At 38.0% G+C, this 12,518-nt stretch overlaps 1 protein-coding gene across 1 annotated transcript in view; it reads left to right on the forward strand.

Moving 5' to 3' along the window:
* Positions 1–386: 386 nt before the first annotated feature.
* LOC139673555 (mucin-5AC-like) overlaps positions 387–12,518 on the forward strand; it is a 49,251-nt gene continuing 37,119 nt past the window's right edge. Inside the window, exons 1-3 of the mRNA XM_071559312.1 lie at positions 387–507; positions 1,169–1,330; positions 12,326–12,391. Of these exons, the coding sequence (XP_071415413.1) occupies positions 387–507; positions 1,169–1,330; positions 12,326–12,391 (349 nt within the window). The remainder of the gene's footprint in view (positions 508–1,168; positions 1,331–12,325; positions 12,392–12,518) is intronic.

Below are 12,518 nucleotides of genomic sequence, written 5' to 3' on the forward strand. Positions count from 1 at the left end.
GGAGAAGCTTCCGGCAGCTTCTCACAGAAGTCACACCTGTAATCCCCCTGCTCCAAAAACCTTGCCAATACAACAATGAATCTGAGGACATTAAACAAGGTAATTATTCAGCACATACATATATACATTTTCCCAATTTAAAAAATGGCACCCAAACCTATTGAGGTAATACAAGGCATGACAGCTTTTCTAGCAGCCTGCTGCAGTCACCATGAAATGGAGGTTCCTTAGGGCAGTGAGGTGGGCGTACAGCAAGCTTGGACTAAAAGAGAGCAGATTTTGGCTGTTTTGGGAATCTGCTTGGTAGAGTGCCATGGGATAAAGGCCCAGAGGGCCCAAGAAAGCTGATTTATATTCAAGGACTTCCTCATCCAAGCTCAGGGGCGATGTACGCCAGTAAAGAGGAAGTCAGGCAAAAACACCTGGAGGTCTGCATAGATGAACAAGGAGCTCCTGGACAAAATCAAACACAAAAAGGAAGTCTACAGAGGGTTGAAGCTATGACAGGTAGACTGAGAGGAATACAGAGAGATTGTCAGAGCAATCAGGGATCAGGTTAGGAAAGGTAAAGCCCTGATAGAAGCCCTGACCAAGGATTTCAACAGCAACATGAAAGCCTTCTAAAATGCATTGGTGATAAAAGGAAGACTAATGAAATTGTGGGCCCTCTCTGGAAGAGAACAGAAGACCTGGTTACCTGGGATATGAAGAAGGCTGAGGTATTCAATTACTTTCTTGCCTCAGTCTTCAATGGCAAGTGTTCCAGCCCCACTCCCCAAGCTGCAGAAATCAAAGGCAGGAGAATGATCAGTTTCCCACTGTAGGAGAAGATCAGTTTCAAGACCATCTAAGGAACTGAAGATGCACAGGTCTATGGGACCTCATAAAATACATGCACAGGTCCTGAGGGAACTGACATAGGAAGTGGCTGAGCCACCATCCATATTTGAGAAGTTTTGGCAGCCTGGTGAATCTAGTGGCCTTCTGTGTTGGCCTTATGATGTATGTTGATGAGGGAAGAATGACTGACATTATCTGCTTGGACCTGTGCAAAGCATTTGAAACTGTCCCACATGACAACCTTGTAGCTAAATTTGAGAGACATGGATTTGATGGGTGGACCACTCAGTGGATAAGCAACCAGTTGATTGCATTCAAAATGTTGCAGTCAACAGCTCAACATCTAAGTGGAAACCAGTAACAAGTCGCATTCCTCAGGGATCAGTATTGGGACTGACATTGTTTAACGTCTTTGTTGGTGACATGAACAGTGGGATTGAGCATGTTTGCCAATGGCACCAAGATTTGCAGTGCAGTCAACATGCTGAAGGTAAGGGATTGGCCATCAAGAGGGAGCTTGAGAGTCTTGAGAGGTGGGTCCGTAAGAAATTCATGAAGTTCAAGAAGGCTAAGTGTGAGGTTCCTGCACTTGGGTCAGGGCAACTCCAAGTAGATACACTGGCTGAGCAGAGAATGGATCAAGAGCAGATCTGAGGAGGAGGTGCTGGTGTATGAGAAGTTGGACATGATTCAACATTGTGCCCTTGCAGGCCAGAAAGCCAACGGCACCCTGGGCTGCATCAAAAGCAGAGTGGCCAGCAGGCTGAGGAACATGATTTTGCCTCTCAACAGCACTATTAAGAGATCCCATCCAGCTCTGGGGCTCCCAGTATGAGAAGAACATAAACCTCTTGGATTAGGTCTAGAGGAGTGCCTCAAAGATAATCACAGGGCTGGAGCACCTCTTCTATGAGGAAAGGCTGACAGAGTTGGGGTTGTTCAGACTGGAGAAGAGAAGGTTTCAGAGAGGTCTATAAGAAAGCTGGAGAGGAAATTTTGAGAAGGGCATGTATCGAGGAAATGGCTTCAGACTGAAAGAGGATGGGTTTAGATTAGAAACAAGGAAGAAAATCTTTATACTGGGAGTGTGGTGAAGTGTTCAAGGCAGGTTGGATGGGCCTTTGAGCAACTTGTCCTGTTCATGGCAGGGAGGTTCGAACTAGATGATTTTTAAAGTTCTTTCCAACCTAAATCTATGATTTTATGGAAATTATTAAAAGTTTATCCTGATATTTTTAAAGCATGACAATTAGATAAAAAAATTATTCAGCCGGTATAGCTGAGTACTCACATAGTAAAAGTCCAAAAATCACAAAAAAAGAGCAAGAATCACAAAAAAACCAACCAACCAAACAAACAAAACCAACAAAACAAAACAAAACAAACCACAAAAAAGAGCAAGAATCACAAAGGAGGTGTTAAGCTCACCTAGGCACTATACTGATCTTAGAAGCCAAGCAAGCTATGTGCTTAAGAGCTGTTACATTTGAAACCCATGAATGACCACATTTCATTAATTCAATTTGAAATGTGTTAAAGCCATTGTTGCCCAGGTATTAGACATGAGTTTCATTTATTTTTCTTGCATTTCATTCCCCTTAGTTAAAGTGAACAGAGCAAGAGCTCTGCTTTTCCTTACCTGTCAACAGCTCAAGATACCAGTTACAGCCTCCTCTTCTAAATTCTTTGAAACAGAACGAAGAAAACTGAAGACATCACAACCGTACACTTTAATGTGTCACTCTGTAATTAAGGAACTTTGACTAATGTTACTGGCAAATGAGGCAACGTAGTTCATTTCTTCTAACCTTCAATATTCTTAGCTCTCACCTCTTTTTACATTTCAACGATCTAATCTCCATAGACAGTTTTCTTCCACATTTCATAGTACCTTGCATAAACAGTTCTAAAGTTTCTGTAACAAAGTGAAAAGCTGTAACAACAACATATAACACAGAGCTCATGGGCTCTACATGAATTTAACACTCTCTCCCCATGAGGCTGTGTGCAGCTTTGCTTTCTATGGAGAAACCTCTGTGAGATTTCTCAAGTGGTGTGACATGCTGTACTAAACAGAAAACAGACTGCAAAATCTATTCTAATATCCCTTCATAGTCTATGGCCAAAGAGCACCCATCATTTTCTTCCACAGTGGCAGTGCACATATTTATTGTAGGGCAATTAACAGGCCATTGAAAGAAAGGGTGGAGAGTGAACATGAATCCCTGGGTAGGGCTGGAAAGCAAAACCCTGGTGAGTCACCTGTAGACTGATGGAAGGAAAGAATGATTGAGACTATCAGAGAAAGGTGAGGAAAGCTTGACCAGGACAAGCCAAGGAGAGCAACTAAACCTTTACAGAGCTAGGTGGAAAGGGTGTGCCGGATCCTCTGCTTAAGTTAATATCAACTTAGTTTACGTTAATTGAACGCTGTCATTACATTACCTTACTTTGCTTACACACCACAATAGCGTCTCCTCTGACCAATCCAGCTTTTCATTTTGCCAGTTGTCATGGCAAGCAAGGATTGAGACACAATGCACAGGTAAAATCCAACCCAGGCAGAAAACCTGTGTCCCAACTTTCTCTGGGTATCACATTTGTGAAGAGGTAGATGTTCTTAACACTAGTGGAGTTGTAATCTGAACACAGAAGGCCAATGAATATGGCTTTCATTAAGAGCCTTAATAGTACCACTACCTAACTTCTGAATGTTTATCTTTGCCACTCTCTTGTTATATGATCTGCTTTCAGGTTGTAATTACAGTATTTAAAGTATATACAATATTCACATTTTATCTGGCATTTGAAATTTTACACTAAACTAGTATAACTGATTTCTCAAGTTTTGTCCATACTTCCAAGTAAGAAACCAAGGGGAAAAGGTAAAATTAGAGATATTATATCCATACTCAAAATTATTTGATTTACTGTTATGAGAGGTACTTCTAGTGATTAATCCATTGATATAGATTTTTGATACAAAATCAAAATAAGAGAAGAATATTTGTCAGCTATATCCTTGGCTGTTGCAATTACCTTCTAATAACTTTCCAATAAATGGTGCCTGTCAACTCTATGGATCTCTCCTGAATTCATTGCCATGTTAGTTGATCCTGAGATGTCAAGATAAGCTTCTGGGTTTCACATATATTAGAACAGAGAAAAACAGCCAAAAATGCAGGAAAGAATCAATAATGCTTTAAAAACCTCCCTGAACATTCCCTCTTGGAAAAAAGTACTTAGTTTTAGTGCCAGCAATACCAAAAACTGTGGTACCTTAGTGCATTCCTGGGCTACATTAACAATAAAAACAGCCTCTTAAGTTTCTGTTATTAAAATAGTTCAAAACTTGCTTCTGGGATTTCTTTGTCCTCATACAACTGAAGAGGAGAGCTTGGTCCTCCCTACCTATGTAAGTAAGTTCTTTTCACTGTATTATGTGGAAAACTCAAAAGTACTTAAATTAATTTCTTTTATTCCACAAGAACCACTTGGAACCATCACACTATCACACTATCCATGTGACCAGTGAACAAGTTTACTTAAACCTTTCTGGTTTTTATGATACTTTCATCTACAGTTATGATTCCCCCAGCAGGCAGTAAAATTTCAAATTTGCATATGCCACCTAACTAGTGACTCGAATTTCTCCTGCACCTGTTACGTTATCAACAATTTCACCCTCTCCTTATGGTGGAGTGGGAGGAAGAGAGAGAGGCTGTATGGTTGGATAGGCTGAATTCTAGAACATCATCTGACCGTCACTATTCCCTGGGGATCTAAAATTTTGGTCTAAGCAGTAGAAATCTTAACAACTCCAAAACACATAAATGTTTGAGAGAAACATCTGGGCACCATCTTTTGAAGAATGTCTTTGGATACAACTGGAACATACTTCACAACAACCACGGTGCACTGGTAAATACTTAGTAAAATAGCATAATCAAGTCTGATATGCATTGCTTTAGTCACAAAGAGTTCTAATGAGTGAAAATTAAAAACTGTCTTAGAAGAAAAAAAGTCTTAGATCCCAACGCTCTGCTTAGCAACAATTCCAGTAGGAGAGACAGGACCAAGGAAAAAGCAGCCATGACCCCACTGACAAACCTAGTCATCCTAAGTATAGATACCTTCCTCACCTTTACTAGAGGAGTAGAAAAAGCACTAATACACCCAATAGAAAACAAGGAGTTCTCTCTGAATGTTCCAAAGTAACACAAGAAGATCTTGACTTTCTGTTATGCCTTTCATGTAGAGGTGGGTGTAACTGAGAAGTGACGCAAGATCTGCTACTTCTAACCATCGCAAGTAGCCTATTGCTAAAGGTATAGGCACATTAGTTGCTGAAAGCCTTATTTGTTTGGTGGCTTATTTAATTGTTTATGTGAGACTAAAGTATATTTATTTAATGCAGCTAACTAGTCACATAAACAAGAAATCATTTGCCTTCTCTATGTACAGATGAATTTATATTCATTATGAGTACTGGCACAGAATAAAATAATGTTCTATGGGCAGGAAATGCAGTATTTTCTTTTCTCCTGGTTTATTGAAGCATAAAGATACAGATCTAGGGTGTGTAAATAGCTTACTACAGACTATGAAGATGTAACTTCATTAAACATCCTGGACATTTTGACAGAGAACATGTTTCATAGAAGGCCAAAATGTTGACTTAAGTACCCCAACATTGCCATGGCAAGCTACCATCAGTTTCCATCCAGAAATCAAAGCCAATAAAACTTCATAAAGAAACTATTATTTCTTTACCTTATAATACTAAATGAGTGAGGGTCTGATATATTGGGAGCTAAACAAAAGTAGTAATAGGGGCTGAACTGAAATAAATTGAAAGAAAATTACACCATTCTGTTAAGTAACACCGGAATGAAATATTGTACTATTACTCTCCTATTCTTTTATGGAAATATTTTAAACTGTATAATTGTGGGAGACAATTTTGGTAAGAATGCAAGGCAGTTAGGTGTCTGGCTGCGATCACACTTTACAACTAGAGCACCTTCCTGACTATGCCTCCTTCCCCTGCTTCAGCAGAAATTATAAACATCAGCAGAGACTGCAGAACTGAACCTTACCAGACATGTAGAAGGTAAAATTCCGATTTTACCCAGAGAATGTCCTTTGTACACATCCTCTCTACACCTTTTAGTATACTTTTTTTTTGGCTCCTTACTTGTGTGGTTCCCCCACCTCAATTATGTATCCCAGGTCCATCTTGCTAAATCCCCCACTGAGCAGCAGTCTTCCTTCCATTTCTTATGACAAGATTTTTTAATCCATCAACTACCTTCATTCTTGTAAACTGGTAGGATGCTGAAGCTGAAGATGAACTCAAGGAAAATGTTATATCAAGTGCTGGACTGTGCATAGTTTTTGCCACACCTAGCAGTTCTAAAAGAATAGTTTCACTGACTTTGAGTACTTTTGTCCATCTTTTACTATATTAAAGTAAGGTCTTTTGACCTTGAAAAGAGACAAATCTGCCCAGAGCAACTCATTCTACCTATCTCCAATGCCAAGATAAAAAAAGATAAAAAGACATGAAGCAGTAATACCATCCATGTTTATCGTAGTATACATTCATTCCTGCCTTTGAAATGATAATTCAGTAAAACTGCAAAAAACCAAAGTTCAGTAAAGAAAATCTGTTAAATCTTTACTAGCAAACATTTATAGGCTTGATTCATTGCCTGTTTCTCTAATTTGTAGTTCTCATAATTCTATGATATGAATGGAATTAAACAGGAGTGATACTGAAACCATGCAATCATAATCACACGTCATAATCAATCTTTTTAGTCCTATAAAGCTGGTATAAATCTGTCTGTCTGTCTGAAATTACTCCTGATATTTTCTATGAGAAGGCAAAATCAGATTACACAAAGAACTGAGAAGTAGATTGCAAGGTTTAAGCCCATCTCTAACAAATACAGTGCAGGTGAAGCTGGCTCAGTCTTACACAAATGGATGTCTAATGCCTATCAGTGTCACAGAGGGGTTTCCATAGCTTACATTCAGAGTGACCATGTGAGAGTGCAGGGCTCTTCAAGGTTATTATTCTGTTCTTTTTACAACATTAACTGCCCCAATAAGCACAGAGTAACTTCTTAATGCTGAGTCTCCACATATGAAATACTCCACAGCTCCTCAGACTACAGAACTCAGTGGGATTTTTTACCAATGATCTGCTTGGAATCAATTATAATACTGAAAAATTTAGAACAGTTACTTGCATGCTATCTGCGTAACTGTAAAGCAACACCAATTAAATTTGTTCAGGACCTCTTATTTTTGGAGAAGGAGTTGTATTTTATTTCCAGTCATGTTATGTTTCTTTATTAGAATGAACTTTAACGAAGTATATGTACGCAAATGTATTTACTCCTCCCAAAATGCAAATATGATCAGTCAGTTTCTGAGGAAGGAAGAGCATCCTCTGTTTACCTGTTCCTTTGCTAAAATCCCCCAAACCCCACCTTTCCACACTCTCTGAATCAACCTGGGACTGAAGCCAAAGTCACCTACTATATAAAAGTGACAAAGCACAGGTGAACTACTCCTGATCAACTTTAGACTCAACATCCTTGTGCCAAACTCCACTCAAGATGGGGTTTGGCAGGGGGATATGGTTACCAGAATGGGCTTTCCTGTTAGCAGTTTGCTTTATCCATCAGATAGGTAAGAAGTTGTCTTTTTTATTGGGAAAAGAAAATTAATCAGTATAGATCTAATAATATATTTCAAACAACTATACTCACTGATTCTTTTAACAGATGGTTGCATTAAACAAGATTTCTTTATATATTTTCATGGAATATTTAATGTCTGTCTATTAATTGGACTGATTTAATTTAATATTGTCTCAAACTTCTGCATGTAACTACATTTGGAAGATAGCCTTGAAGATCAAATCCAAAAGAACCATTATTCACATCTTAAAATGTCAGTTTTTCAGTATCACTTACACCTTACTAAAGCATTTTATTTCTGTTGCATTTTGCATTAGGATTCATTATGGGTGTTATGATTTTTTATGAAATCTAAACACTACATTTTCCAGCTAGATCAGAGCACTGGTCAATGTTTTCCAGTATTTTGTCACCTACCAGAGGCTAATACCAGATTCCTCAAGGTTTCCTGCAACTTCTTTTGCAAAAGAGAGTAGGAGGGAATATTCACATAGCAAGGATTTTTAGTAACTAACTGTGCACTTCTAATAGCCTATGGGAAATAGTCACATATAAACTCCAGATATGGAGTATAAGCAGGACAGGGAGATTTTTGTGATACTTGCAATCCTCATTTTGTGTCATTTTTTTATTCCTGTCAATATTATTTCCATCAGGGCTGGTCTTGGCAGTTTTTTTTAACATGCGTAATCCTGCTAAGTCAATGGAACCACTCAAATTGCAGCTACTTGCATGAGTACAAACTTGATACATCAGTCCCATTGATGTATAGTAATTTCTGCCCTGTCAGCTAACATTTTTAAATCTGCAGATTGCCTGTGTAAATTTATCTTGCATATTATTTGTGAAACATTGACAAGTGCAAATATCATTTTAGGCTGCTTTGTAGTTCATACAATAAACACCGAAATACTGAGAAGTTGATTTATATTATACTTGAAAATATAACAGTCATGTAGACTATAAATTTGTGTTTAGAATTATGCAACATCAGTAAAAAGCATTAATTGGACAAAAAAATTCTTTCTCCTGTGTAGTCCTAATCTTCTAAGCTACTTTTAAAAATGACTTGTGGTTAGACAGTGTCCAGCAAATATGTCTTGATTTGAATCACACCCTGTGGAAAATAGTGTCCAATGTTCTGACCAAAGAATATTGGTCCTATCCTATGCCATCTCCTCAAATATTCTGTGCCTACCTTTATATTTTGTGTCAAATATAAGCTTTTATAGATTGATGAAAACAATAATTGCATATGTGGATTGGCAGCTGGATATAGACTTAGCAAGATGCAGTCACATATTCTTAATAATTACATTAATTTTCAAATTATCAAAGAATTAATTACTTTAACTATTCTTACCACTGAGAGACTTATTTTTATAATAGTCAACAACACGGCATTGTGCAATTGCTAAACAAACCAATGCAGCTAGAATTTCCTTGGGAATTTTGTATTTGATAAGTAAACAAAATCCCCTACTGTTTCCTTGAGAAAAATTAACAGACCAAAATACATGCACATACTATTTTGTTCTCTTAAAACGTTCCCACGCTAGAATAAACAAACCTTCTATGATTCTAATCCTGCTGAGATTCCTATAGATGTGTTATGCGAGAGCAAACTTTGTCCTATTATTGAGACTTCAAAAGTATTTCTCTTACCTGCTCAATCTCAATTTTTCTCACCTGTAAAGTATCAATTATAATGATATAATGCACTTACTTAGTGTTATTATCTATGCTATTTCAAGATGAGCAAGAAATGGAAAATTGTTAAACTCTGTCTTATGTTATTTTTTTGTACATCACTAGTGGTCACACTAAAAAAAGTCTGCAGCTGAAAGAAATTCCAGACACTGCAGGAACTTCAAGTTATGGTGGGGCTGCCCAGAACCCTTTCCCCCAAAGCTTTGTTTCTTGGGGTACTCTTTGGGAGTGGGGGCTTGAATTCCTTCAGACAGGCATTCTTCAGCTCTGGAATCAAGTACTAAATCTGCTTACATTGTTGACACAGTCAGAACTTACATTAGAAAAATAATTTTAAAAAGAGGTGCTCCTAATCCAGTTATTTTAATGGCAAAGATAGTCATTCAGCTTTCATGGAAGTATGTGGGCTGAGCTTCTTCAGTGGAGGAAATGTTCAGCAAGGAATGTAAGCACCAAAGGGAACTGAGGTTTATGACACTCCTGGCTTCAGCACTTCCTCCTCTTTCACCAGAGTGGCTCCCATTTCAGTGAGATGGGTCTTAGGGATCAGGTCTGAGTCAGTGAACTCTTCTCACATATTGCGTAAGGAAAAAGGAGACTTCATTTATGGCTAAATTACTCGGGCAGTTCTGCTTTGACTGAGAAATTCTCAAAACACCCAGAGTGCTCACTCACATAATCCAGACAAGGATTCAGATACCAGTCATTTCATCACTTAAAACCTGTGAGGATTTAGACTTGGCAGGTTATAGGTATGTGTTAGTCAGCATGTTCCAAGCACAGTTATTCCATGCTGACTGTTTCAGTCCTTCACAAAATAAAGTAGTGGCCCTTCAACTTTTACAGGAAATGCCTGCCATGTTTACATACAGAACACAAGAGCTTAGAGCACTAACCTAGGAGGTCAGTGTCAGTCTTTTTCTAGGCATCAAAGCATTCAGGTCAGAGTTTGAGACCTCTCAAAAGTCTTTGCCTGAGGTGGGGCATCAAGAACCTTTGGTCAAATACATTTACACTATGATGCTTAAGGGCTGTCCCATGGTGTAATGGAGAGCACTCTGGACTCTGAATCCCAAGGCTGTGAGTTCAAGTCTCAGTAGGAACCGTCCCCTGGACAGTTAAATGCCTCCCTGTCATCCAATCCTGTCAGATCTTGGATGCTTAGCAGGGTCAGCCCCGGTTAGTACCGGGTGCTGTGATAGTCCTGAGGACTTCACTGTCACTGTCCAAGCTCGCTCAGCCGTGGCAGATGGACCTTAGGACTTAAACAGTGGAGCCAGTTCTGCGCACACTGTGCCTCACCTAAAAAATCCACTGCACAGGCTGGAAGGGCACACCCATGTGGGGAGAGCCCTTCATAAATTTTCGTTCATGAAGTTTGGCTATACATATATGATGCTTAAGGTTTTCTGCAAAGATGTGAGTTTGAACCACCTCAGAGCAAGTAGAGGGGTGGAAAAGGAACCTTCATTCTTCTTGTTGCTTCTCCTGTGTTACTGGTCCACCTATAGCCCTTGTGTTTTCCTCAGAGGTACCTTATCGTATCCAGATATAAAGCAAACTTAGATCCCTGATTGAGGCTTCAGATTTGCTCCCAGAGAAAAGGCCATGTGTTTAGACATTAAAGAAACTGTCATATAAATATCTGCAGCCATCAGTGGATCAAGCTCAAACTCCCTTGATTCTTTTAACCATTTCTATGCCTTTTCTTATTATAACCTAGTTACTACACAACAATTTTAATAAATTACTTGCCTACATTTTGTGAATTCTTCCTGTATTGTTTCACATATTAGTGAGATTCAGTGCAGCATTGAAATAAGGGCTGCTAACTAGTCATTAGAATCTCTTGCAGTGAATTTTGAGAGAACCAAAGAAAGCAGATATACTTGATATGTTATTTAGATTTCAAAATTTGTGCATTTGTAATAGAAAGTCTCTTTCTAGAATTACATTTTAGCTTTTTTGGAGAGCACGTTTCATTTTTTCTGATGTGATAAAGGACTCTTCCCTTAGCTTTACAGAGATGTATCTGGGTACTTTAATACTATCAAAATGCTTTGCTTTAAAAGTTCAGATACAGGATGTTACTCTTAATATGTTTTTTACTTTTTTTTTCACAGGAGGTCAAATTGGAATCCAAATACAAAGCCAAAATGGTACATTTATTTATACTGTATATTTGTATTTATTTATACTAAATAATAAAAATGCCTAAAAAACTCCTTAGCATATTGCCAGTAGTGTTAAATAAAGAGAAGTGTGTGTTAACAAGCTTCTCTGTCTAAGAACAAAAATAGATTTATTAGACACCAACTACTACACACAGATGGAGTATGCTTATATTTGTATAGTCATAGTTAGCTAAGAAAAAAATGTGTTTGTAGAGGCTGTATGCATCTGTGCATGAACATATTTATATTAAAATCAGAGTGGAATATATATGTGCAGGTCATTTTTTCCTTACAAACAAGGAAATGAAACCACTTTGACCTGGTGTAAAGTTAACAGCTGATCCTGGGAAATCAAAATGGCAATCTATCATGATTGATTTTTCCCATGTAATGATTTGTGACCATCCTTGACAAACAATTTCTGGTCATTTCTAAGGGTTTTCAGTCCCCTAACAGAAAAATATAAAACAGAGCAAAGGTGATCACTTTGTATTGCCTCCTTAGAAATAAAAAAAATATAATAAAAAGCCAGCTCTGCCTTTGTACCAGTAAGAGGCTAATTTTGTACAGCTTAGCCCTTTGTATTTTTCTGTCTGAAGCACTCCAATATGCAGAGCTGTAAATTTCTGCCTTCCTAATGCAACACAAAGTTTCATACTACAGTCAAAATTAAAGCAGAAAATTCAGATCCTCAGAGTTGAAAAGAACTCTGTATAATTTAACTATTTTGAGTTTGAATTTTAGTACGCACCTTTAACCTGACCTGTGTGAAATAAAACAGGCTTAACATTGTTTTATTGGATCTCTCTAGTCCTTTCTAGGTCTATCCTATGTTCAAAGTTTGTATTGTTATACTAGTTTTTGTTTTCTTTCTTACTTTTTTCCTAGCTTCTCTCGCAGCTTCGGCTAAGTTGAACCTCATCCCATCAATGCTGACAAATCTAGTAGTAACACGTAAGTAAAGGAAATAAAATGTATTCAGTAAGTGTTCAGTCTTAGGGGCGATAGAAAGAGGAATCTAAATCAAATGGGGAAAGACTCTGGTAAAGGAAGTAATGGGTAATTAAGAGGATAAACAGGG

Source organism: Pithys albifrons, chromosome 6 (genome assembly GCF_047495875.1).
Source record: "Pithys albifrons albifrons isolate INPA30051 chromosome 6, PitAlb_v1, whole genome shotgun sequence".
NCBI lineage: Eukaryota > Metazoa > Chordata > Aves > Passeriformes > Thamnophilidae > Pithys > Pithys albifrons.